This window comes from Cyclopterus lumpus, chromosome 22 (genome assembly GCF_009769545.1).
Source record: "Cyclopterus lumpus isolate fCycLum1 chromosome 22, fCycLum1.pri, whole genome shotgun sequence".
NCBI classification, from domain to species: Eukaryota; Metazoa; Chordata; class Actinopteri; order Perciformes; family Cyclopteridae; genus Cyclopterus; species Cyclopterus lumpus.
Window position 1 is genome coordinate 11,800,374 of NC_046987.1, and position 26,016 is coordinate 11,826,389.

General features: G+C 43.2%; 4 protein-coding genes across 7 annotated transcripts; 2 read left to right on the top strand and 2 right to left on the bottom strand.

Annotated features, from left to right (window-relative positions):
* Nucleotides 1-1,701: 1,701 nt before the first annotated feature.
* On the bottom strand, nt 1,702-8,535 carry rpusd2 (RNA pseudouridine synthase domain containing 2). 3 transcript variants are annotated; one of them, XM_034525149.1, is made up of 10 exons: nt 8,398-8,535; nt 7,674-7,955; nt 7,483-7,587; nt 7,266-7,386; nt 7,087-7,172; nt 6,470-6,639; nt 5,338-5,537; nt 3,672-4,163; nt 3,046-3,342; nt 1,702-2,840 (listed from the first exon to the last, which is right to left on the bottom strand). In XM_034525149.1, the coding sequence occupies exons 8-10, from the start codon at nt 4,140-4,142 to the stop codon at nt 2,019-2,021; spliced, it is 1,590 nt and encodes a 529-aa protein (XP_034381040.1). In that variant the 5' UTR covers nt 4,143-4,163; nt 5,338-5,537; nt 6,470-6,639; nt 7,087-7,172; nt 7,266-7,386; nt 7,483-7,587; nt 7,674-7,955; nt 8,398-8,535; the 3' UTR covers nt 1,702-2,018. The 3 variants fall into 3 exon arrangements, with proteins under 3 accessions (XP_034381040.1, XP_034381039.1, XP_034381041.1); XM_034525148.1 differs by lacking the exons at nt 6,470-6,639; nt 7,087-7,172; nt 7,266-7,386; ... (1 more) ...; nt 7,674-7,955; nt 8,398-8,535 and having other exon boundaries at nt 5,338-6,457; XM_034525150.1 differs by lacking the exons at nt 5,338-5,537; nt 6,470-6,639; nt 7,087-7,172; ... (2 more) ...; nt 7,674-7,955; nt 8,398-8,535 and adding an exon at nt 4,295-4,388.
* pcmtl (l-isoaspartyl protein carboxyl methyltransferase, like) lies at nt 4,824-8,855 on the bottom strand. 2 transcript variants are annotated; one of them, XM_034525152.1, is made up of 9 exons: nt 8,795-8,855; nt 8,398-8,533; nt 7,851-7,955; nt 7,674-7,705; nt 7,483-7,587; nt 7,266-7,386; nt 7,087-7,172; nt 6,470-6,639; nt 4,824-5,537 (listed from the first exon to the last, which is right to left on the bottom strand). In XM_034525152.1, exons 2-9 carry the CDS (start codon nt 8,513-8,515, stop codon nt 5,525-5,527), a joined length of 750 nt encoding a protein of 249 aa, XP_034381043.1. In that variant the 5' UTR covers nt 8,516-8,533; nt 8,795-8,855; the 3' UTR covers nt 4,824-5,524. The 2 variants fall into 2 exon arrangements, with proteins under 2 accessions (XP_034381043.1, XP_034381042.1); XM_034525151.1 differs by having other exon boundaries at nt 4,824-5,501; nt 8,795-8,845.
* A 117-nt stretch (nt 8,856-8,972) lies between these two features.
* ccdc32 (coiled-coil domain containing 32) lies at nt 8,973-10,911 on the top strand. Its single transcript, XM_034563433.1, has 4 exons — nt 8,973-9,091; nt 9,354-9,616; nt 9,888-10,041; nt 10,226-10,911. Exons 2-4 carry the CDS (start codon nt 9,367-9,369, stop codon nt 10,413-10,415), a joined length of 594 nt encoding a protein of 197 aa, XP_034419324.1. The 5' UTR covers nt 8,973-9,091; nt 9,354-9,366; the 3' UTR covers nt 10,416-10,911.
* A 9,992-nt stretch (nt 10,912-20,903) lies between these two features.
* Nucleotides 20,904-23,345, top strand: prlh2r (prolactin releasing hormone 2 receptor). The gene is made up of 2 exons (XM_034563515.1): nt 20,904-21,866; nt 23,019-23,345. Exons 1-2 carry the CDS (start codon nt 20,904-20,906, stop codon nt 23,343-23,345), a joined length of 1,290 nt encoding a protein of 429 aa, XP_034419406.1.
* The last annotated feature ends 2,671 nt before the right edge of the window (nt 23,346-26,016 follow it).

Consider the following 26,016-nt stretch of genomic DNA (forward strand, 5'->3'; position numbering starts at 1 on the left):
GTCATATCGTGAGTGTCTCCTCAGTAAAAGGTCTAATCAAAGCATGACTTGTAAAAAACTGTATTTTCAGAAGGAAGACAATGAAAGATTGAGCTTTCTTAGAAAGAAAAAAAATCAAGTACTGCACCAGCTGCTGCAGAGTTTACTTTGTGCCTGGAACTTTTGTAACATCTGCACAGACTGGGTTATAACAAAATATATCTCACATGCATTAATTGACTGAATACAATTTCGATTAATGTGAGATAACCAGAGAAAGAGTTGCATTGAGTAGCAAACTGTCACTTAACTAAAGTCAGTTGGTTTTGTGTACAGTATGTCCTTTGTGACCATTGCGTAGAAAGCCAGAAAGCTGCCGTTAGTAATGTGCTATTTGTAGTGTCCTGGCTTGTTTGCATTTAGTGTTTCACTGTCAAATTAGTCAGGCTGTTTATTCAAGTGTCGGTGCCAAATACATTTAATGTTTACTTACTGTACAAAAATGCAAAAAAAGGTTTCTAATGCAGATATAACACTATGTGGGTTAATACACTGTTGGTAATGTAAACTGCGTGCTACCCCAGGATACATGGAGGTCAGTGTCTTACCTTTGAAGAGGAGAAAGCTCTAATCCCTATTTCCAAAGCAGTAGTTGGGCATCACACACACAACTGCTTCAACAGCTAGCAATTTGTACAAAGAACTTGCTGCAGCACCGTTAGGGGAACCTCCAACAGATAATCTAAGGAGAGCCGATGTCTACAGCCAACCCCACAGCTGAGATGTCACATCATCTGCTTTTAAGTGCAAATAACAGTATTTCAATCAGGAGACTTTAGAGTTTAACAATAATTTATTACAATTGTATATATTTGAACAGTGCAAAGTCGTTGGCTATTGGACTCCATCCTGATAAGCAAGGAATAGTGATGCTGATGTCTGCTCAGGCAGAATCCCCCCTGGAGTCCAGACACTAGTGGTGGTGGAGAAGGGAGACGCTGTAACCTGATGATGAATGATGAACAGGACTGACTGCTGAGTGGAGGGGGTGCGGGGGGGTCTCTGTTTGAGCTGAAATTACAACCGACAGCAGCAGAGAGGAGAACCTATTTAAAAGTTTGACAACGATGTGATTGGCTTACAGAAACTGCGCAGAATCTGAATGGTTGATGTAATGTGCACACCCCTCAAATCATCTGAAGGAGTAGTAGCCGGGAAAATTAGAGACTGAGATTTTGAATGAACAGGAGTATAGAGCGTCTTCCTGACTGAACATCCAAGCTTCATTTATGACATGAACAGCATGTGCCACATGTCTGTCAACAGGTTGTTTCAGACGCTGAAACTACTGAAACTGTTTTGTGTAAAGGGTGTGTCCTTTAAAAAAGCAAAAAAATAGATGTTTCTATGGTCCTTAAGTATATACAAAGAGGTGTTAGAGGTGCAGTGATGGTGGTTCAGCACAAAGGCCGGGCAAAGAAGAGACTTTTGTCCGATGTGCAGCATTATTTTCAAGCGTTCCCTTTGTAAGAAGTATTTTCTTTTGACATCTTGACTGTATAATCACAACTCTACAGTGGGCATTCATTGTAAAATCATGTTTGGGTGTTCATTACAGATAAAAATCTCTCACCCTTAAAAAGGTTAACACCACTATCATTTACAGGTGTCAATGTTCTTCATTTTTCACAAAGCTCAAATAAAATGAATCGTTTATTTTTTCTGGCAGACTGGCTTTTATTTCAAATCATGGTTTGAGTACTGGACAGATTACAGGCTTAAAAAGGATGAAAACAAATTAAGGTACTTTTTTTAAATATTAAAACAGTGTCAAATGAGTGATTACAAAACAATTTTCCATTTAAGGCACAAACAGCATGGAGCATATTACATATTTCTACATTCATCATATGCTAAGACAAGAAAATCAAAATTGCCTCAAAGCAAAAACTCTCAAAGGTTTAAATGTCTGGGAAAAAAATAAGAATATGCATGGCGGCAGTAAACTAAACACCAAAGGGATGAGCATCGGGTCAGCTTCAATCAGCCTCGACCCAGTCCTCTTGGGCCCAATCGGGTAACGGCGTGGAATATTCAAAATCAGGTCCTTTGTAGCGTAATGCGTGGAGATACATGATGAGTTCTTTCTCTGTGGGATCTGGTCGAACCAGCTTACATTCACTGCACAGGTGGTCTCTAGTCTCTGGAGGACTTTTGTGAGTTGTTGCCCCGGTTTGATTTCCATTTGATGTGTTGGTCTGAGGTTTGACTGACGAGGTATTGTTACTGTCTGGGTCGGTGCAGCCCTGACTCACCTTATCCACTGCCGCACTGCTTAATTTGCCACATGTCGGCACCTGTGTGTCAATCTGATGACTCTCTTCACTTCTGTTGGGTTCAGAAGGGACTTCTAATAGATGTACTTTCTCAGATGTTTTGATTTTCTCTGCCTCTTGCTCAATCCCATCATCTGGAATATCCAGCAGGTGGAGACTTTCCTGCGAGCGATGTTCCTCTGCCAGGGCCTGCAGCAGCTCCTCGTTACTCTTTCCCACCAGCCCCCCCCTCCCCCTGTGTGGACCCCAGGCCGAGGACCCATAGATGGGATCATTGAGGATGGGGAAGCCCAGGTACTGGAGGTGGACCCTGATCTGGTGTGTTCGGCCAGTCAGTGGGCAACAGCGGACAACGCTGGTTTTTCCATTAAAGCTAAGCCTCTGGAAGACGGTTCTGCAATCCTTTCCCTTTGGATCGACACGGCAGAGGCCAATTTTAAAAGAAACGACCAGGATGGGCTCCTCGGAGACCAGCTCCCCTTCTGGAAACTCACCCTCTACTCTGCAGACATACTCCTTTTCAACCTGTTAGAAAGTATAAATGTAAAAGGACATTTTTGAGACCGCAATTGCAAAAGCACCGTTGATGCATTACGGAAAAAGGATGACGAAAGCTGAAGAATATTACCATTAATGTCTAAACCCACTGGCATACGTATGTGCATGCGTCAGTGGTTGTACTGTGGTTTTAACCATGTGAAAATGTAAAACCACCACATCATGAACGCACCTGTCTGTCTCTCACCAACTGGTCCAGTTTCTTTGATGTCTCCAGGGTCCTGGCAAACAGCAGCACTCCCGAGGTGAGCCGATCCAGTCTGTGGACTGTGTGCAGCTCAGAGATGCCTCGCTCTTTTCCCAAGATGAAAATCACTGTATTGTGGCGGAACCGACCGCAAGGGTGGACTGGGATGGATGCAGGCTTGTTGACCACAAGCACTTCACCGTCATCCACCAGAACCTCCAGGGGTCTGCCGACGACAGGGGGCTCATGGCGATGCACCGTGTTCTTCATAAGGTCATTATTCTGTGGATGGTCACAATGGAGGTCGTTAAATAGCGACAGTATCATGCAGCAGATTGCATGATACAGTTTTGGTTTAATTATATCATTAAATGAGAGGGAATGGATGTTAAACCTCTGCCATGTTACAACAGTGTTCTGTCCCAACAAGAAAAAGCTAGACACATTTAAAAAGGTGAGGTCACATTGAGAAACCTCACTATAGCAACTAGTTTCCTTAGATAAAACCTGAATGGATTAATATATGATCTTGAGTTATTCTGACATTGAGCCATGCATGCATACCCTTAAGATAACACCTCAGACATAACATCATACTTGGTGACACTGACCCTGAGCACCATAGACAGGTCTTCCACAGGTGTCTCGTTCAGCCGGATGCGACCCTCTTTGGTCGCCCGCTGGTAGTACTCGATGGACTCGGCTCTGAACTCGCTCTTGAACACCTCCAGGAGGCTCTTCCCAATCCAGCGACCTTTGCAGTACGTTTTGAAGTCAAAGTAGTACGGACACACTTTGCGGAGGCCACCTTCAAAGTAGTAGGAGGTCTCGTCGAAATGCTCCTGGCAGAAGCTGACCCCCGGGTTGCGCTTCTGCGGAGGGGGGATGTATCTCTCGCCCGGGCGGAGCTTCTTCCCTCCCGCTCCTCTTCGCCTCTTGTTTGGGCCTCGCGTCTCGGCATCGCCCGGCTCGTCGCTCTTTCTTTTGCCCCGTTCTGCCGCCTCCTCCGTCGTGGTTTGCTCGGCAGACACCGGGATGTTTACCTCCACCGGTGTTGAATTGTCGCATACTGCCTGCTCCATCGTAGAGCTGCTCCGTTTACACTGTGCAAAATAAAAATGGCGTTTCAGAGGACAATCAGCGTGATAAAACGAAATAAAGTGACGCTGTATTTGATCTATCGCACGCCTGTTAACGGCCGTTTGAGCCGAAGAGAAGAGACACAGCAAATTACGTTTTCTCAAACCTCTGACAGACGCACGCACGTGCATCGCTTTCTAGACAGAGGACTTCGCTAAATGCGCACAGCGATGACGTAGATATGTAGTCCAATCAGACCAATGTGTAGTTCAACAGAGTTCAACACGTCAAACTTTGCGGGTTCTTCTTCTTTTCCATCTTCCTGAAGAACAAATCAGCGAATCAAAGAGGCATTATCGCCACCATCTGTTCATAATGGGTATTTAGTTTAGTTTGTAGTGGATATTCCGAGAGTAATGGACTAATATTGTGAGGTTTAAGTCACAATCGTAATTTTATTTTACTCTATTGAGAGTAAATATATTATTCAGTATAACTGTGTTGAAAACATAATTTAGTCTTATGATATAACAAAAAAAATTGTCAGACAACAACATTACATTTGATTAACTGTAAAATATTGTTAAAATCTTGTGGCCTAATCTCCTTCAAAAATAATAAACATCTCAGTGTCATTTCTGTAGCTCACCCTGACCCTGATGGAATAATTTGCTGGAGAAAAATGAAAACAATAATATATTCATTTATTGGGTTTTATTAATAAATCTTACACAAATTCAATATTTGTGTAGTTGAAAAAATTAGGTGCCTCAATTAATAATCTTTTGGCACAATGCCCCCTGTGTTCTACAGTAACAATGTCAAACAGGACATATACTAAACATACAGTATATGAAGCCAGTAAGAAGTTCTTACCACAAAATATATATTACATTGTTAATTTGCTGAATTTTCCTTTAACTTCCTTGCCTTGTGTTACTGCATTCAAAGCCAAAGCGTCCCCATAAGAGTACACACAAAGTCACAAATGTACCTCTCTGAATTTCTCACAAGCCAGAATAACACATTCTTAGCATCTTAAGCTGATATTGCACTTTTCTCAATGCTGAACTTTACTGACTTCCCAATATATAATACTGTGAATCCCTTCGATCACAGGCATCCTTTTCTTTTTCATTCACAATAACAACGAGGAAGGTCATCAGTCCCACAGTGGTTGCTCATTCAGTCGCTCACCGTTTTATCCCTCTTGGAAGACAATCTGGTTGGGCAAACAGAGAAGGATCCTCCATGTAGTTGCCGGGTGACAACCCAGAGGGGTAGATGGCTGTGAAGACCAGAGCTCAGTGAAACCACAAGAAGTCTACGGGGCCCCAGAGATGCAGCACCAACGACACCTCCTGTCGGGGTAACCACACTGCATTCAAAGCTCACCTCTGGGGAGAGAGGGATGGATAGCATTGATATGAACAGGAACCAGCCACAGGAGGGAGGTGGATGTGACTCATGATGCATAAAACAAACCTTAAACGTTAGCTTTACCGACACCACACGTCTGAAGGGCGTGGACTTTTTTTGGCATCAAAATTTGAACTCAATTTCGGCCCATGTCCTTTGAATTAGACGCTTAACCATGGCCTTGGATATAAAAACGGTTGAGACTTTTGCCCCCTTGAATATTCGCGAAACCATTTTCTCCACTAACAGCTCAACGCCCATTTTTTGAATTTCTTCCTGTGCTGTTGCGTCCTGCGCAGGTTCGACATGCGTTTGCTTACATATTTAGTTCTTCATGATCAACACATCAATAACGTAGATACTTATCAAAGACACATATATATATATATATATATATATATATATATATATATATATAACTAAAAAGGTATGGTTTGAATACACTTATACTGTCATCTACTGGTAGAAAGGATAAACACCTTTACTCTGCATCTCCTCCTAAAGACTCTGCTCTGCGTTCACTTGAGAAACAGCACAATACGGTGGAAAAAAACATGAGTGCTAACAGCAACATACCTGCACACAAAAATGACTTTGATTAAACTATATAACTAACTATAATCCTTATATTGTCTTTTATTTTGACAGAATTGTACTTTTGGCTTGCCTGCCTTGCTTTGCGTCGGACTTCAAAAGAAGAAACTAAAGAAGGATTTGCAGAAACCAAAATCGGCTCGTTATTTGAGTTTGGTTCTCTCATATTTTGTTTTTGGATTCAGACAAAAACGATGAAAAACCGGTTGTGCGTTTCCGTTTTTTGGTATTAAAACAGAAAACGAAAAAAAACATGTTATTTCTGTTTTTTCGACTAAACTATAAAACAGACTACAAGAATATTTTTGTGCAATACCCAGGCCACTGGCGCCTCTTGTCAGTAAGGGGGACGTAAACCACTCCCATCAAAGCTTTCTTGAGAAAGGTCCCATCACTCTGACGGTCGTACTGCTCCAACACCTGACTGCCACCGTCGGGGCCCACCGGGAGAACCAACCGCCCACCAGGCTTCAGCTGCTCCAAGAGCTTTGACAAACAGATTGCAGAAAACAGAAATTTCACATGAGTTCATGTTCAAGAAGCAAATGCAGGCTGTCCTCTGCATATCAAAGTTATATCACAGTTTACAACACTTGAGAAAAGAAAATATGTTTTAGAAGCCGCTGACTGTTCACGACTCACTTTACTGCAGTAGATGTTCGGGCATGCAGACAAATGAGGCACATCCTTCTTGAGACCCACACCGTTTTTGGTTCAAGAACTTATAAAGTTTTACGACTCATCGTTGTGTGAGCTACATAGAAATGTTAAACTACATTATTTTATAAATATACACGTTTTTAATACAGGATCAACTCTTTGAACGATGTACTGCAATGCGTTTCAACCTCAACTCTCTGTACGACATTGTTGTGGATTTTGGACTTTCTCTTATTCTATTTTCATAGAAGTGAAAGCCATACGTGTCCTTACAGCCTTAGGAACAGTCGCTGCAGCTGCACCAACATGAATGGCATCATACGGCGCTCCTTCTTGGTGGCCGAGTCTTCCATCTCCCACTGTGGAAAGATGTAGGTATGACTTATATAGTCTTTTGTGGCTGTGCAAAATAAACGTTTAAAAAAAATGCATGACTTAATCTCATGGCTTACCTGTAAGTTTGATGCGTCCAGAGGTGAGCAGCTCTGGGTCATCAGCTTGCACATTTCTTATTGACATTTGAACAAGTTCATCAATGTGTTCAATGCCAAGCACTCTACCACTAGGTCCTGTCTACAAACAAAAGACATAATGCAGCTTTTACACTCACTCATATAGTGCATTTTATACCAACTAGTAGGAAACATGCAACATTTTTACAGCACTTACCATTCTTGCAAAGCAGGCTGTGAGATATCCACTCCCTGAACCCACATCCAGTGCCGATGCCCCTTCAGTTAGTTTGTCACTTAACAGCTCCAACGCATGAGCATGCTGTCAAACCACCATAGGAAAACATTCAGCCCATCATGTGTATGTACATCAATTATTCTTATAGCAGTTCAGTGTGAGTTACTCACCATGTGTGGTGCACTGATGGTCGCTCTGTAGCCTGTGAAAATAAAATGCCATAACACAGTCATAGCACACATCTGTGCTCATGAAACACAACATAACACAATTAATGTAATCACTCAAATAAATGTTACCATATTAATAGGATAGTGTGTGGGTGTGTATGTGCTTATAATGAATACCAATGGATTGAGGGGAGTCTGCATAAGGATAGTCTATTGCGTAGAGCCCTCTGTCTGTAGCCAGCATGGCATCAAACACTCGGTCGCTGCGGATCACCCCGTGATCTGGAGGAGAAAAGAGTTCATTCTCAATCATCAAGATCAATTACAATTATAAAATGTGTGCAGGTTGGACCGGTGTGTTTCCCTTTAATGTGAATGGAAAACTAATTAACACACGCTTTTTAGATAAAACAAATGGGAATGAAAGAATAATGCAGTGTCAATAATTAAAGCTAGGAGGTATACCAATATGTATATTATGTTTTGATAATTGTGTAGGATATTGGTCATTGTAACATCATGATAAGGCATACATGTATTTTCTTTGTCTTAAATGTTGCATTAGAACAAACATTTAATTTGTCCTTTTTTTCCCTTTTCAAACCAGACATTCAAATTGAGGCTTTGCATTTCAAATTGCCACTAGAGTATCCATGTTTCAGTGTAATATCCAGTAGCCCTTTTCGTTTTTTAGTAGTAGTGGTCCCTGAGATGTGAGCATTACCCCTCAGCCTGCTGATGAGCTCTGCATGCGTTTTGCCGCTTGACATCCACGCCATGGTCCGGGACAGCAGCACACCCATCGGGACTGCCACGACTACCAGGCGCAACGCGGCGTGCATCTCCTACACGGGGTCTTCCTGCAGTGACACGATGATCAACGCTTGCAAACGGTAATAATCAGGTTGTCAATCATTCCTAGCAGAACTGAATTTGGCAGAACCATTTATTTACATTAAAGGCAACTTGACAGTTAGCCGCCGAGTTGACCCAGCACAATATTTTACCGCGATACAAACAAATTCACATTACATTATAAACCCATCATATCACCGAATAGTTTGACAATGCTAATGTAAAATTCTTCAAATAATCAACCGAGTTCAGCAGCACTTGTTTACCTCGATAGTTCGTCCCCGTATCTGTTCCTTCCAGCTGGGGCCAACTTCCTGACTCTTTTTCAGCGCCTGGCCAATAAGATGCGGTTTTCCGACATGAAGACCCAGCTATCCAATCATATTTTAGAACAGTTTGATGGGCGGTTACAGTGTCCAATCATATGATACTAAATAAGGAAGTGGACGTCCCCCATTTAACACTGTGGATCATGGACACAGTTAGCTAGCGAGGCTAATATTTAATCTTTAAAATCATACTTTAGAAGAAATAGCGATTATTCTATTCAGAGTTTCACACAGGTAAGATATGCTTGTAAATGATTATGACACATAACCGTTTAAAAAACACTTGAAATATAACAATACTCAATGAAATAGGTGATGCATGATGGTACATTAAAGCTCAGCTTTTTGAGTGTGCTTATTATGTGGACATCTGCGCAGTTTACCTTACGATTTGTATTCTAATTGTCTCACGAACATGCCGGTGTTAATGCTGCGGCCAGACCATTAAACAAAACTGTGCGCATGCTAACTCATATTGACTTCTGTTCCAACTCAGTCAGTTGACCAGCATGATTGAAGACTTCGCGGACCAGGAGCTCGCCCGGTCCAGCGGGGAGCTGTGGACTGAAATCTGCTCCACTCTGCCGGAGTCGCAAGCTCAAGCAACCCCGGAGGTCAACACGGAGTTCAGAGACTCATTCCAGCCAGCCGCACCAATAGGATTGCAGGTCAATGGACTCTCAAATGGGACACATACTAGATCTTCTATCACCGAATGGCAACCCATGGAGGATTCTGAGATCTACATAGCCAGTTTAGGTACAGGCATCATTCCCGTCCTTCATGACTGCATGCATCATGTCACATTTAGCTCACAGCATCCTCATTATGGCATCCATCATCTCAATCAATTTGTATTGGAGATACTTGAATTATAGGGTTTCAAAGTTCTGATAGGCATTTTATTTCACTATTTTCTGATGTATAGACTAAAAGTCAGACATGTGATGCCCCTCACCCTCCTTAATTTGAACATTTTGATTTTACATTGATAATAAAGATGTTGTTTTTTGACCATATTTTAATGCAGAGAACCGCCTAAAGAAATTAAAGGGCCAATCAAGTGATGTGACATCCAGGGACATGCTGCGCTCCTTGTCTCAGGCTAAGAAAGAATGCTGGGATAGATTTCTGCATGATGCTCAGACCTCAGAGCTCTTCCAAGGCGGTGACATGGATGACAGGTAGGGTGGATTATTCTTCATATTATGATACACACACATGTACTTCTACCAGGGCGCAAACGTTAGGGAAAGGGTTATCCTGCCAGAAGAGCACTTCTATTGTTGCAAGGACAACTCAGGTCTCCCAGAGCTTCAAAGAGACCTCTTCTCATCTTAATACCTTGTGTATACTTCCCTTCCCTAGCGCTCTTGAACACTTCAAGAGGTGGTTGATTCCTGAGAAGGTGGCCATCAGCGCGGAAGAGCTGGAGTATCTCCTGAGACCATCTCAGAATAACGAACAGGCGGAACCAAACCAAACACAGATCGAAGAGGACACGACGGGAGAGAGAGTCGACCCCGAGGAAGATGGCGCTCACAGTCCGGAGAAATGAGTGTTTAAAATACTAACACTGAAAGAAGAACTAATTTGGCGTGTATTCAGTAGCGCTGCCTTGTTAACCCCCACGCTCAGTTTGAGCTGCGTTATGTCATAGCCCTGTTTTTGACAAAGCTTCTGTTAACAATGGTCAAAGAAGCAATTACAGCCTGTCATCGTCCTCTGTATCCCCAGCAACTGAGTGTTAAGTACTTATTCAGGCCTTGTTCATCCCTTGAAGGATTATTATCTAGTTTGTGTACTGATTCCCATTATATATGTTACAAGAATGGCTCTCTACTTTGAATATATTTGCAAAGGTTTATAATGGAGCACATTAAGTACCATGTTTTAATTTAGACTCTTGTGACATCTTGCAGACATATAATTATGACATCTAGAGTGGGAATACTTTGATATATTCCTGAAAATATTGTATGACATTTTTATTTTTGCCATAATGTTTTTACCAATAAAGTTTTACCCACGTTTCAATAAAAACATAAAATGGCTGTCGGCCTTTCTCGCGGCAGTATCTTTAGATGGCAGCAAAGATTTTTTAAATATATTTTTACTGTGAATGATATGATATGCAACAATTGATATGCAACAATTGATCTAGCTGGGAATTGAACTGGAGACTGATTGCTCAGGGCATTTATGCCAATGTGTTATTGAGTCAACCCAAAGAGTCTAATTTTACTCATCCACAAAGAGTAGTATATTCTGTTGAATTTTACCTGGCTGATACACTTCTCAGTTGCATTATGGAAAATCTAGGATCCAACCAGTCAAATTTGACCCCTAGGTACTGAAAGGTGACCTCTGCTGCAACACATCTTACAATCTCAGACCCTAAGTCATTTAAGGAAGCCTATACATCAACACATCATAGTAATTTATCAGTCAGTTGTTTCCAAGATGAGTGATCGAGAGGGATCACTTAAGGCAATGGAAAACCTTTGAAAACCTTTAATAAATATTTGACAATACGTTTGCAATATAGTTCAACTGCAACACATCCTACAAAATGTCCACAAAGTTGAATGAACACCTCTCTGAAACGGTTTCAACAAAAACATTTATGTCCCCATCATTCCCCAGGGGCAGCTATTGTTAAAACTGTCTTTCACTGATCCATCCATCCATCCATTATCACCCGCTTATCCAGGGTCGGGTCGCGGTGGCAGCAGGTTCAGCAGGCCGACCCAGGCTTCCCTCTCACCCGCAGCACTTTCCAGCTCATTCTGGGGGATCCTGAGGCGTTCCAAGGCCAGCCGGGAGATATAATCCCTCCAGCGTGTCCTCGGTCTTCCCCGGTGCCTCCTACCAGTTGGACGTGCCCGGAAAACCTCTAATGGGAGGCGTCCGGGAGGCATCCTGACTAGATGCCCGAACCACCTCAGCTGACTCCTTTCGACACGAAGGAGCAGCGACTCGACTCCAAGCTCCCCCCTGATGTCCGAGCTCCTTACCCTATCTCTAAGGCTGAGCCCGGCCACCCTACGGAGGAAACTCATTTCGGCCGCTTGTATCCGAGATCTCATTCTTTCGGTCACGACCCAGAGTTCGTGACCATAGGTGAGGGTTGGAACGTAGACCGACCAGTAAATGGAGAGCTTTGCCTTCCGGCTCAGCTCCCTCTTCACCAAGACGGACCGGTACAGCGCCTGTTTTACTGCTGCAGCCGCACCGATCCGCCTATCGATCTCCCGCTCCACCTTACCCTCACTCGTGAACAAGACCCCGAGATACTTGAACTCCTTCGCTTGGGGTAGGCAGTTTGCCCCCACCTGGAGGGAGCAATCCGCCGATTTCCGGCAGAGCACCATGGCCTCAGATTTGGAGGTGCTAACTCTCATCCCTGCCGCTTCGCACTTGGCTGCAAAACGCCCCAGTGAATGCTGGAGGTCACGGTACGAGGAGGCAAACAGGACCACATCATCCGCAAACAGCAGAGAGGCGATCCCGAGACTCCCGAACCGGATCCTCTCCGCCCCCTGGCTGAGCCTAGATATCCTGTCCGTGAAGGTCACGAACAGGACCGGTGATAAAGGGCAGCCCTGGCGGAGGCCAACACCCACCGGGAACGTGTCTGACTTACTACCGAGGAGACGAACACAGCTCCTACTGCAGGCGTACAGAGACCGGATGGCCCGTGCCAACGGGTCCGGCACCCCATAATCCCGCAGCACCCCCCACAAAAACCCCCGAGGGACCCGGTCGAAAGCCTTCTCCAGGTCTACAAAGCACATGTAAACTGGTTGGGCTAACTCCCTGGACCCCTCCAGTAATCTTGCGAGGGTAAAGAGCTGGTCCACTGTTCCACGACCGGGACGGAATCCGCACTGTTCGTCTTGAATCCGAGGTTCGACAAGCGGTCGGAGCCTCCTCTCCAGCACCCTGGCATAAGCTTTTCCCGGGAGGCTGAGCAGTGTGATACCACGATAGTTCGAGCACACTCTCCGGTCCCCCTTCTTGAAGATGGGAACCACCACCCCGGTCTGCCAGTCCATGGGCACTGTTCCCGACCCCCATGCGACACTGAAAAGGCGTGTCAACCAAGACAGCCCAACAATGTCCAGCGCTTTCAGCATCTCAGGGCGGATCTCATCCACCCCTGGCGCCTTGCCACCAAGGAGCTTTTTGACTACCTTAGCGATCTCTGGCAGGGATATGGGTGAATCCACCCCAAAGTCTTCCGGCGCTGCCCCCTCTCCGGGGGATATGTTGGCCGGGTTTAGGAGTTCCTCAAAGTGCTCTTGCCACCGCCCGACGATGTCCCCAGTCCGGGTCAGCAGTTCCCCCCGCTGCTGAGAACAGCCTGGGGTAGACCCTGCTTTCCCTTCCTGAGCCGTCGGATGGTTTGCCAGAACTTCCTTGAGGCCAACCGAAAGTCCTTCTCCATGGCCTCCCCGAACTCCTCCCATGCCCGAGTTTTAGCCTCCGCGACCATCGCCGCTGCAGCCCTTCTGGCCCGCCGGTACCCGTCAGCTGCTTCAGGAGACCCCTGGGCCAGCCAGGCCCGAAAGGCCTCCTTCTTCAGTTTCACGGCTTCCCTCACCCCTGGTGTCCACCACCGGGTTCTCGGATTGCCGCCACGACAGGCACCGATGACCTTCCGGCCACAGCCCCAAGCAGCCGTGTCCACAATAGAGGCTTTGAACAAGGTCCACTCGGATTCCATGTCCCCAGCCTCCCTCGGGATTTGTGAGAAGTTCTTCCGGAGGTGGGAGTTGAAGACCTCCCGGACAGGATCCTCTGCCAGACGTTCCCAGTTCACCCTCACTACACGTTTGGGCTTGCCAGGTCTCTCTAGCCGAGTCCCCCGCCATCTGATCCAACTCACCACCAGGTGGTGATCAGTTGACAGCTCTGCTCCTCTCTTCACCCGAGTGTCCAAGACATACGGCCGCAGATCAGATGATACGATTACAAAGTCGATCATTGATTTCCGGCCTAAGGTGTTCTGGTACCAGGTACATTTATGAGCCACCTTATGTTCGAACATGGTGTTCGTTATGGACAAACTGTGGCTAGCACAGAAGTCCAACAACAAAACACCATTCGGGTTCAGATCGGGCAAGCCTGCGGGTGGTGGGTCCACAGGGTGACTGCTGCTCCATGATGTTTTTTCGGGCTGAGCCCGACCGGGCCCCATGGGCGAAAGCCCGGCCACCAGACGCTCGCCGACGAGCTCCCCTCCTGGGTCTGGCTCCGGGAGGGTGCCCCGGTTTCCCTTGTCCGGGCAAGGTAACTTCAGTCCGTGGGCTGCTTATCATCGGGGTTTATTGAACCGCTCTTAGTCTGGGCTCTCCCCCGAGACCTGTTTGCCTTGGGAGACCCTACCAGGGGCTGATGCCTCGGACAACATAGCTCCCAGGATCACTGAGCCACTCAAACTCCTCCACCACGTTAAGGTGGCGATTCATAGGAGGCACAGTCAAATAATTGTGTAATAATACAACAATCACCTATATAGAATAAAGATTTCTGTGGGCTTACCTCACCACCAACGCGTTCTTCAAATGATTTGGACTCATCTTCTACGCAGCACTTCTGAAAATCGACAGGATTTTTTGCCACTTTGTTTACAGGTCGGCAGGTTTTTGGGTGATTACCTTGGTCACACAGGGAGGGCGAAGCAACAAGAGAAGGACCTGAATGCAGGCAATGCCGGCCGACAGCAGCAGTTCAAAGGTGTATTGCAAAGGAGAGCACACAAGCCACACTGTCATGTCCAAACAGAGTATTGAGTCTACATCAGCAGGAATGGGGAAGGGGAAAGTGCAGCTTGGTACAGATGGGGTTCAGGCAACAGGATGACAGATGCAACACTAATACTCTGGCAACTGAAGGTAGAGAACTGGTTAAATATCTACAGGGCTAATGAGGGGAAGTGTAAACAGGTGAGCTGGTGATGGCTAAAAGAGATTACTGCAAGGCAGGGGGGAGTGGATGGCCGTGAGTGTCAGGTGAATGGGAGAGGTGGAAAAGTCGGAGTGCATCTGGTGGACAGGTTGAAAATGACTATGGCAGAGCCTGGGGAAGAGGAAATGTGACTGCAGAGAGGTAGAATGCGATAACCTCCACACCAGGAGGTACGTGGCCTTCTTTTCCACCACAAACCCCCTCCTTATTAAACATAAAAAATAGCTGCAAGAGCAGATGGTTGCAAGCAAGGCCGAGACAAGATAGGCACTACATGAGAGGAAAACCCATCAAACGGGGCTTACAGCTTTTTGTGTTGGCCCGACAATAGCAGTGAATAAACAGTTACGGCATTTCCTTTAGGAGTTGGATTGCCTCATGACTCAGTAATGTCCCTATAAAGCCAAGATATCTGGGATTGTGCCATTGTTGGCAATCTCTACACAAGCCCAAGGTTATTCAAAGACCTTTTACCATAAACATTCAGCTTTGTGGAACGGAAAGAAAGATTAGGAAGGACTGTCCTCACTCAGCATTTAATTAAATTAAATTAAATTCAGTTTATTTTATATAGCCCAATATCACACATTACAAATTTGCCTCAGAGGGCTTTACAATCTGTACACATACGACATCCCTGTCCCAGGACCTCACATCGGATCAGGAAAAACTTCCAAGAAATAGAAAAAAACCTTTCACCGGGAAAAAAAGGGAAGAAACCTTCAGGAGAGCAACCAAGGAGGATCCCTCTCCCCAGATGGACAGAAGCAATAGATGACATGTGTACAAAATGAACAGCATTACAGAGTTACATAAACACATTCAATGAATATGACAATGTATGAATGGACCTCCACAATCCATGAAATAGAAGGAGGTAGAGAGGAGGATGGGGGGGGGGGGGGGGGGTGCATCAGCAGGGCCAACGCGGGAGGCCGGCTCATCAGGCATTCACCACCAGGTCCAATGGACCTTATGAGAAGTCGCAAAGACTCCGGGGAGGAAGCAGAGTTAGTAAGGTGCAATGGAGAGATGTAAATTGATCCATAAGTAGAGAGAGAAGATGAGATAGGTGCTCAGTGTATCCTAACACATCCCCCAGCAGCCTATAAGCATATCTAGGGGCTGGACCAGGGCAAACCTGATTCAGCCCTAACTATAAGCGCTATCAAACAGGAAAGTCTTAAGTCTACTCTTAAATGAGGTGACTGTGTCTGCCTCACAGACTGAAAGTGGAAGCTGGTTCCATAAAAGAGGAGCTTGATAACTGAAGGCTCTTGCTCCCATCCTACTTTTTAAGACTCTAGGAACCACGAGTAGCCCCGCATTTAGTGAGCGCAGCTCTCTAGTGGGGCAATATGGTACTACAAGCTCCTTAAGATATGATGGTGCATCACCAATCAAAGCTTTGTAGGTGAGGAGAAGAATTTTAAATGTGAGTCTTGATTTTACAGGGAGCCAGTGCAGCGCAGCTAATACAGGAGTAATGTGATCTCTTTTCTTAGTTTGTGTGAGTACACGAGCTGCAGCATTCTGGATCAACTGGAGGGATTTAAGAGACTTATTAGAGCAGCCTGATAATAAGGAGTTACATTACATTACATTTTGTTGCAGTAATCCAGTCTAGAAGTAACAAACACGTGAACCAGCTTTTCTGCATCTTTTTGAGACAAGATGTGCCTGATTTCTGAAATGTTACGTAGATGAAAAAATGCAGTCCTTGAGATTTGCTTCACGTGGGACTTAAAGGACAAGTCCCTATCAAAGATAATACCGAGATTCTTTACAGTGGTGTTGGCTGCCAGGGCAATACCATCTACAGAAACCATATCACCAGATAATTGATCTCTGAGGTGTTCAGGGCCGAGAAAAATAACTTCAGTTTTGTCTGAGTTTAACATCAGGAAGTTGCAGGTCATCCATGTTTTTATGTCTTTAAGACATGCTTGAATTTTAGCGAACTGGTTGGTCTCCTCTGGTTTGATCGATAGATATAATTGAGTATCATCTGCATAACAATGAAAGCGTATGGAGTGTTCCTGATAATGTTGCCCAAAGGAAGCATATACAGTATAAGGTAAATATAATTGGTCCAAGCACAGAACCTTGTAGAACTCTGTGATTAACGCTCATCGAGGCTTCATTGTTTACAAATACAAATTGAGATTGATCTGATAAATAGGATTTAAACCAACTTAGTGCGGTACCTGAAATGCCAATCGACTGATCCAGTCTCTGTAATAGGATGTCATGATCAATGGTGTCGAACGCAGCACTAAGGTCTAATAATACCAGTACGGAGATGAGTCCTTTATCTGATGCAATTAGGAGGTCATTTGTAATTTTCACCAGTGCTGTCTCTGTGCTGTGGTGTTTTCTAAATCCTGACTGAAACTCCTCAAATAAACTATTCTGATGTAGAAAGTCGCACAACTCATTTGCGACTACTTTCTCAAGGATCTTAGAGAGGAAGGGAAGGTTAGAGATCGGTCTGTAGTTAGCCAACACCTCTGGATCAAGAGTGGGCTTCTTCAGGAGAGGTTTAATTACAGCTACTTTGAAGGAATGTGGTACATGGCCTTTTAGCAAAGACACATTAACAATATCCAACAGAGAGGTGCCAATTAAAGGCAACACGTTGTGGCATCACAAGGGGACAGGTAGTGGAGGGGCGCTACAGAGTGGCCACCAGTGCAAAAACTACATCTCCCAGCCTGCCTCACCGCTCACCCAGCTGCAGCTGCTTAAGGCACCTGATTGAGGCAGGGCTGGGAGACTTAAGGGAGAGCACCTGGGAAGGAGAAAGAAGAGCGGAAGGTGAACCCACGAGCACCTGGAAGAGGACAACAAGGGAGAGGACCTCGTAGCCTGGATTCACCAGGATTGAGTTTTTGTTTGGTTAATTAACCACTTTCTCCTCCGGGATGTTTTGTGTTATCTAACTGGACCTTTTTTTGATACTTTGTTGTTTTTGGATGTTACCTTGCTGGTGGGATGGGAAATAAACCTGGACTTTTTGTTAAATACCCTCGGACGTGCCTGTGTTCATCTCTCTCTTTGCACCGCCCCAGGCTAGCCTGTCCTAGCGACAGCTCGTGACACTACAACGTCTTTAAGCAGCCTCGTTGGGATGGGGTCTAAGAGACAGGTAGATGGTTTAGAAGTAGAAACCGTTGAGGACAATTGGTCTAGGTTGATGGGAGAAAAAGCCATCCAAATATACAACAGGGTATACAGCCGTTTTAAGGACCCACTTGTGCATGTGAAAAAAATGTACTGAGGTTGCTGCAGTGCATAACACCAGGAAAGGATGAAGAGCCAGGCCGGTTGGCATGGCGACAAAGAGCTTCCATTTTCACAAGGAAAGCTATGCAGGTAGACCAGCCGGGTCCATCACGCCCCACCAATGAAGTGTAATGTGTGAGATGTAGCCCACTGTGCCAGAAGCTGTTTTGCTGTATGGCACAAGTAAAAATCCCTCCCAGAAAAAAGCATGCTGGAGACTTAAAGAATATTGTTTAAATCTTTTTGGTGCTATAACTATACAAATGTTTAAAAATGAAGAGATCCATGGTAACAGAAAAAGGAATAAAAGGCCTGAAAAAAAGTTCTGCATAAATAATAAACACAGTGATGAATCCCTCTAAAACAGAACCACTTCTTTTATAACACAACTCAAATACTGGATGATTATTGCACCTATAAGTCATCCTTATCTGTAAATAAAAGCAAATACTGTGTTGCAAAACAGAGTAAACGTGAACTTAACGTAAACTTTATTAGAAAGGTCATATACATACAGGTGACATGACATTTGACTTCTGCATTTAACCCATCCTTAGCATTTAGGAGCATTTAAGCTGCTGTTAAGCATTATTTGTTCCAAACTTGTGTAATGATTAATAATTGTATAATGATAACATCGCTTTATAAATACTTAAATATGTGTTCATGTCCTTCGGTTCATGTTCATTTTCTTCACAATCAGCTCTCTGTTCCCATCCCAGTGCGATGCCAATGAATTTAGTCTTGGTTTTTACCCTTTGCAGATACCTGATGAATCATTCAGTCACACAATTAGTTTCAGTTTTAAAAATATGAAGATGTGTACTGCAGGAGGAAGATCGTGGTTTGTCCCTTAATTGTTCAATTTAATCCTGCTCCGTAATATTGGTTTATGGGTGTGTTTGCCTAGAAAGTGGCCTCAATGTGAAAAACCTCACAGCTGAATATTTGACAATAAATTGGTAAGAATTATGATGTCAGCTCTTCCACTCAGTTGATATTTCTATTATAGGGCACATTTTGGATTAAATTAATCTATTATAAATAATCTCCTAAACTGTTTTGTTAATTTGTTTTGTTTTGTTAGTTAATTGAATTTTTGAATTTTTGTATATATTTATTTATTAAATTATTCTATTAAATTTTGTATTTACATATTGTACATTTGTCATATTTTATTGCTTACCTCTATGTATAAAGGCTGTTGTGGCGAGGAATTCCCTTGCAGAATTAAGAAAGTATCTATCTATCTCTCTCTCTCTCTCTCTCTCTCTCTCTCTCTCTCTCTCTCTCTCTCAAGGTAAAGTCATTATAAATTCACTATTTATTCCCAAGAGAAATATCATAGGAGATTATAATGGTTGTTAATTAAGGTTAATGACAGACAGACATCTTACTGGAGGTGACTCATTCACATGAACACTACTGCATGCTGAGAGAGAGAGAGAGAGAGAGAAAGAGAGAGAGAGAGAGAGAGAGAGAGAGAGAGAGAGAGAGAGAGAGAGAGAGAGAGAGAGAGAGAGAGAGAGAGAAAGAGATAGAGAGAGAGAGAGAGAGAGAGAGAGAGAGAGAGAAAGAGATAGAGAGAGAGAGAGAGAGAGAGAGAGAGAGAGAGAGGGAGAGACATTATTCAGAAGCAAGTGGGTTGCGGTGAGGTGAGGCTGCACAATAGTTGGACACCCATTGGACAAAGGACACAGGACTGTCCAAGACATTAAAAAATGTCTGACTGACATCTCTCAGAGGTATTTTTTCTTTTTTCCTACATTTTTAAAATGCATGCACTCTGTTAAGTGTCAAATTTGCATCAAGTTATTACTAAGAAATGTAGATTTATTGTGTGTATATCGAGCTTCTTAAGATTTATAAAAAAAGAAAAAAGATGTATGTGAATTATATGCAAATCAGTGTATCACTGATCAGATCAGGTTACACCTTTTCCTTGGAAAATTCAGACCATTTAGTAAGAGAACAGTAACATTATGAGAAATGGTGTGGTCAGCCTAAGTAAGTCATTAATAAGCACTATGTCACGCTCTACAGTATGCTTTTGATTTACATATGATGATTTCACATCTGTTTTATAATTGGTTTGTTTGGAATTGGGCTAATCTAACATAATTAGTTTTGGAGATACTGATTGTTTGCTATTTGTGTAGATATATAGTTGAATTTATTGCAAGGTAATTTATTTTGTAGATATTATCTCTTCCTTGCTGTCATGTGTTTCTTTTTTATGAACCACATCTTTAAGTCACAGACATTTGAAACAATCTTTTAATCATCTGTGAAAAAATCAATAAAAAATCAACATAACATCTCTTGTTATTCAATAATAGCTCCATTGACGTCAGTGGGACAACATGCACAGACGATACAGCAGATGTTCAGGATTCAATTCAGTTTGACTCTGAGGACGATATTTATGTGGAGCTAAGAGAGAAAGAAGAGCCTTGTATTGGAGGGATGATTGGTTATGAATATTTTACAAGGCACAGATAAATATAAAGGTGACAAGTGCAGAGTTTAGAAGAAAGTAAGATATTATGTGCAGAAGAGGTGAATGAAAGTAAAGAGATGTATTGGAGTTGAGGAGCATTTACAGTCCAAGCCCTGCCGCTTCTTAATGAGATTGACTTACAGTTTTGAAGATCAACATTAATTTGTTTCTATCTCCATCATGTATGATGTTAATATCACTTTGGGTTCAATACAATTGTTGTTTAATACATTTTGCAAATATTTGTAGGCAATTATGATGTACAATTAGGTATCATATGTGCAAACGATGGTGCAGATTATAAAGAGTGTGTTATTCATTGTGGCTCCTGCAGCTATGGACTGGCAGAAGGCATTGAACCGATCCAGGCTGAACTCTTCTACTCCAGCCTCTTCATCATCTCCCCCCACGTCTGACTCTTCATTCACCTTCTCCTCGTCCTGCTGCAACTCCTCTCACCCCCTCTTCTCCACCTCCCCGTTTTCGGTCCCATCCTTTTCTGGCCTGGACCTCCTGTCTGACCTGAAGCCCGTCTTCATCCCTCTCTACTCTGCCGTGGCACTGGTTGCCTGCGCCGGCAACCTTCTCCTGCTCTACCTCATCTGGCGCAACAAGAAAAGACACACCACCACAAACTTCCTCATCAGCAACCTGGCACTGGTCGACCTGGTCATGTGCGTCTTCTGCGTCCCCTTGACTGCATCCTACGCTTTTGACCAGCGCGGATGGGTGTTTGGTGCCCACATGTGCCACATCGTCACTGTCATGCAGTCTGCAGCCGTCTACGCAGGATGCCTGTCCCTCATGGCCATTGCGGTGGATCGTTACGTGGTCGTGGCTTATCCCATCCGCAAAAGAGCAGGGTGCCAGTTCTGCTGGGGTCTGGTGGTCCTGATCTGGCTGTCCTCTCTGGCTTTATCCACACCTACAGCACTACACACCGTCCACCTGGACCTGCGGTCTGCAGGGCTCCAGATGGCCGTTTGTGAAGAGTTCTGGGATGGCCAGGAGCGAGGCAGACTCATCTACTCTTGCTTCATTCTCCTCTTCTCCTACTTTGTCCCACTGGCTGCTGTCTCTATTTCCTACTGTGCTATATCCTACCATCTGAAGCAGAGGACCACGTCGGGCTTGATGGCGTGTCAGGAGTTGAGATCTGCGAGGGCTACATGGAGCAGACGGAGGAGGAAGACCTTCTACCTGCTGCTGGTTTCGGTCCTCTGCTTCGCCTTCTCATGGCTTCCCTTACAGGTACAGATGAGTGGCAAAGAGACTGATGATTTGATGGATACATAAGAACATGAATAAACTAGAAAGGTGCACACAGTAGATTGCAGATTTCAGCCAAGTGTGTCTGCAACAACTGCTGTTTTGTATTATTGCATAAATACAACCCACAATGGCCTTCTAGCCTGTAAGGCTTTCTAAAACCCACTTCATTTAAACTTAAAAAGACAAAAAGATTTGGCACATACCGACACACACACACCCACACATACACACACATACACACCCACCCACCCACACCCACACACACACACACACACACACACACACACACACGCACACACACACACACACACACACACACACACACACACACACACACACACACACACACACACACACACACACACACACACACACACACCTTGGTGCAGCACATGCATATCTACTATCACCCTTCTGTCAAGTCTCCAACACAAACCTTCCTCACCACCTTAGGCTGAGTGTTAATTACTGTTTCTCAAATGACTCATGATCTCAGCCGCATTACTTCAGTATTATCTCAGACACACACACACATAGATGGAAATAATTAATAATGATGTAATAATTCTAAAGGGTTCCTTAACCGCTAGCGATGTTTATGTGTCGGGCTACTTTTTGGCCAGTGCAGTTACTTCAATAAGTCTTGAATTCAAAGGGAGACTGCCAGGCAACCAACTCTCCACCCTGTAAATGGGAAGTTCTTTTTTTAACACTTTGATTTTCACAACTGTTTCCCCATTTCCTGCTAACCAAGCCAAGCTTACTGTAGCTTTTCATCGCACAGACAGAGAGGAGAGTAACAATGTCCATCTTATTCTCTGCAATAAAGCACATAATCTCCAGAGTTGAATGACCAGCTTGAACCAGCAACACAACGTTTTACTGAACTAAAGAATCCGTCACAGCGGGATGAGCAGTGACACTGTATGCATGCACTGAAGTGTCACTATTAATTAGCTTTAAAAAATCAAACCAAATAAATATTCAGTGACGATGAATCTTTGAACTGAGAAGTTTCACATTAACAAAGTGATACTTATAACACATTTCTAAAGAATGTAATTCTTGAACTAATTACCCAATGACCTTTTCCTTGTATGAATGAGTGCTAAACATTGTTTAACTTCACAGGTGGTGAATCTGATCCGTGACCTGGACACAGACTTCTCCATCTTAGGGAAGAATTATGTGAACGTCATCCAGGTGTCCACTCACCTGCTCGCCATGAGCTCCGCCTGCTACAACCCTTTTATTTACGCCTCATTGCACGAAAAGTTCCTCTCCTACCTGTGCAGCCACTTCATGTTCCAGAGGAGAAAACCGGGAAAGGACAGGGGTCAGAGGTCAAGCATCCTTACGATGTCACACCGAATGCAGCGCCTTCGCACCGCCATGACTGCAGCAGATTTAGCAGGTGCTGTTGTAAATAACGTTATTCCTCAAGACATTTATGCTTAATATTTGTTTCGCTTGAATACGCACAGGAATTTTATCTGCTGGCTTTTTCCAGAATGGACACAGGGTATTGTTAAAACAACTATTACAACTCTACAGTATCTTCTTCACTTCATTATTAATCTGAATGGACTGATCTGATGGTCAGTGTTTACAGGCAAATGAAGTGAAGAAGAAAATTAATTTAAAGCTTACTGAAATTCAAAAATGGACAAAGTGGAGTTGCAAGGCTTTCATAACACACGTCACAGCCCTAAAAGAAAAATGCACAGCACGGTCTCTTTCACTGAATTTCTACAGGTGTAAAAACACAAACCCATTCAAAGGATATACATGCGTAAGGATTTATAATTTCAACAAATGTGTGGAGGTTCATGTATTGAAAGTTTATTTTGCACTGAAAAATATTCTACTGGGATTTAATAAATTAAAAACTTTAAACAGTGATTCTGCTCTCGTCTTTGCAAAACTACACAATAAATGTGTAGCCTTTCCATCTAATTGTTGTACGCATTTATATTCTTGAGCATGTCTAATACTCTATGGTATGTTTATGTATAATATTCTAATTTCTGTCAACTTTAACTGATAGTGTATTTGGAGAATTGTAAGGGTGTGTTTTCGCTTCTATTTTGTTGAATTCTAGTCAATAAACACGTTTATTTAAATCCTTGTTGCCTCCCCATTCATTGTGTGATATAAAGGGAACATGAAGGGTGATAATGAAACATGTATTCCTGTCCTTCGCCATGGCCCTGAGCCACTGGACGCTTTTCACACTCTGCTGCCGCTGGGACGTTTGAAGTACACAATGCTGTTTGCAAAATCTGCAGCGTGACTAAATGTCAACTTTGAGATGGTTATCACAACCCGTCATCTATGTTGTTCATCAGGATATGCTAAACAATAAAGAGAGTAAAAAGAGTCAATATTTCATAAATAGGGAAATTAAAATGATAAGCTATTTACTTTCTTTCTTAGAATAAAAACAATAAAACCATTCGATTACAAAATGTTTAAACATTTCCCAAACTGCAACACTTGTATCTTTAATATTACTGATAGTGGCTTTGAGCACCAACAGCTCCAAGCAGCTCTGGAAGACGAGTAACGTTTACCCCAAAACAAGCGAACAAGCACAAATGCACCATTCTCATCTTTTTCTGACCTGCCAGCTCATTAGTAAGTCCTGAGCTACCAAACTATTATCACCTATGGGAGGCACCTGAGCTAAAGTTCTGGTTTCATAGCAAAGGCTCTGAATACTTAATGTCAAAGTTATATTTCGTTTTTTTCTTTTAAATGAATTCGCATTTTTTCATTATCCAGTTTTCACTTTGTCACTATGGGATATTGAGGGTAGATTGGTGATCCCACGTCTACTTATGCATCCCGCTATCTTTATTTCTGATTGTGTTGCGAACATCCTTTATGAAAATGCAAATACAAAGAGGCTTAATATGCAAATGTCAGTGATGTCGATGAAGTGAAGAGCAGGTGGTTGTGTGCTTTGGGTGTAAATCCGGGAGAGACGACGGTGCTCTGGATCCTTGGTCTGACCTCTATGCATTTGTAATGTTCAGAAGAACTGAGAGCTGTGAAACATCGCGAGCAGCAAAACAATGTAAACCGATTTCTAAAAGATAATGGTGTTGTTGTGATGTCGACTCTCGCTGTCTGGTGGTACGAATAAAAAAGCTCTCAACAAACAAGACAATTCTGTACTAACCTTGCAGGTCATTTTGACCTGAAGAAAACAATTGGCCGGCTTTCATTTAAAATGATAGTACTTTGTTTCCATCTAGACTCACTAGGCCCTATAGATGCACTTTAGGCACAAAAGAGCAGCAGGAGAAACACATCTGTTCTGACAAATCAAGTGTTCATGGGAAGCCTTGCAACTACATAACTACATCTTTTGTTGGAGAGGCTTTGTATGAACAGTGCTTGGTGAGGGTTATCTTACCTGCTGTTTAAATTGCATACGAATGAAGAGAAAAAAATATGTTTCAAATGCAGTTTGAATGGTAAAGATCCATTCAGCAACTATGGAAAATATCAATGTCAAGTTAAGTCTGCCTATCTGCACATTTTAGGGTGGAGGTGTTAATAAGCATCACTGAGCTGTTGTTGGGTGATTTTAAACATAACTGGCCCAGGGAAACACACATTGAACATTTCCCCTTTATTCAAAACAAGAAACCCTTTGAAATATCTTCATACTGTGTCATTAAGAGGATGTTAAGCTTGCAAAGGTATGGCCCTGAGATATTAACTGTTCCTCTAATACCATCAGCCAACAATGTTGATTACTCATCCAATAGACTCTGAGCTATTCCATCCTGTCTGTTTGCTTAATATTTAGGGTGTATGCATACACTTCAAATATACTTCAAATACAATAAAAATATACTTTAAGTGAACTATCGGCATGCATTATAGCACATACACAGTCATGTACTTAAAGTGTACTAAGTATACTTTAAGTAGTCCCAATTTAGCACAAAATATATATAAAAAATATACTTCAAATAGTACTTAAATACTATTTAAATACTACTTAAATATATTAAGTACAAAATAAGTTGTTCCAAAATAACACACTTTAAATATACTTATGATAAGTAGGGCTTCAAGTATACTTAAGTATGCTAAGATTAAATGTACTTAGTAT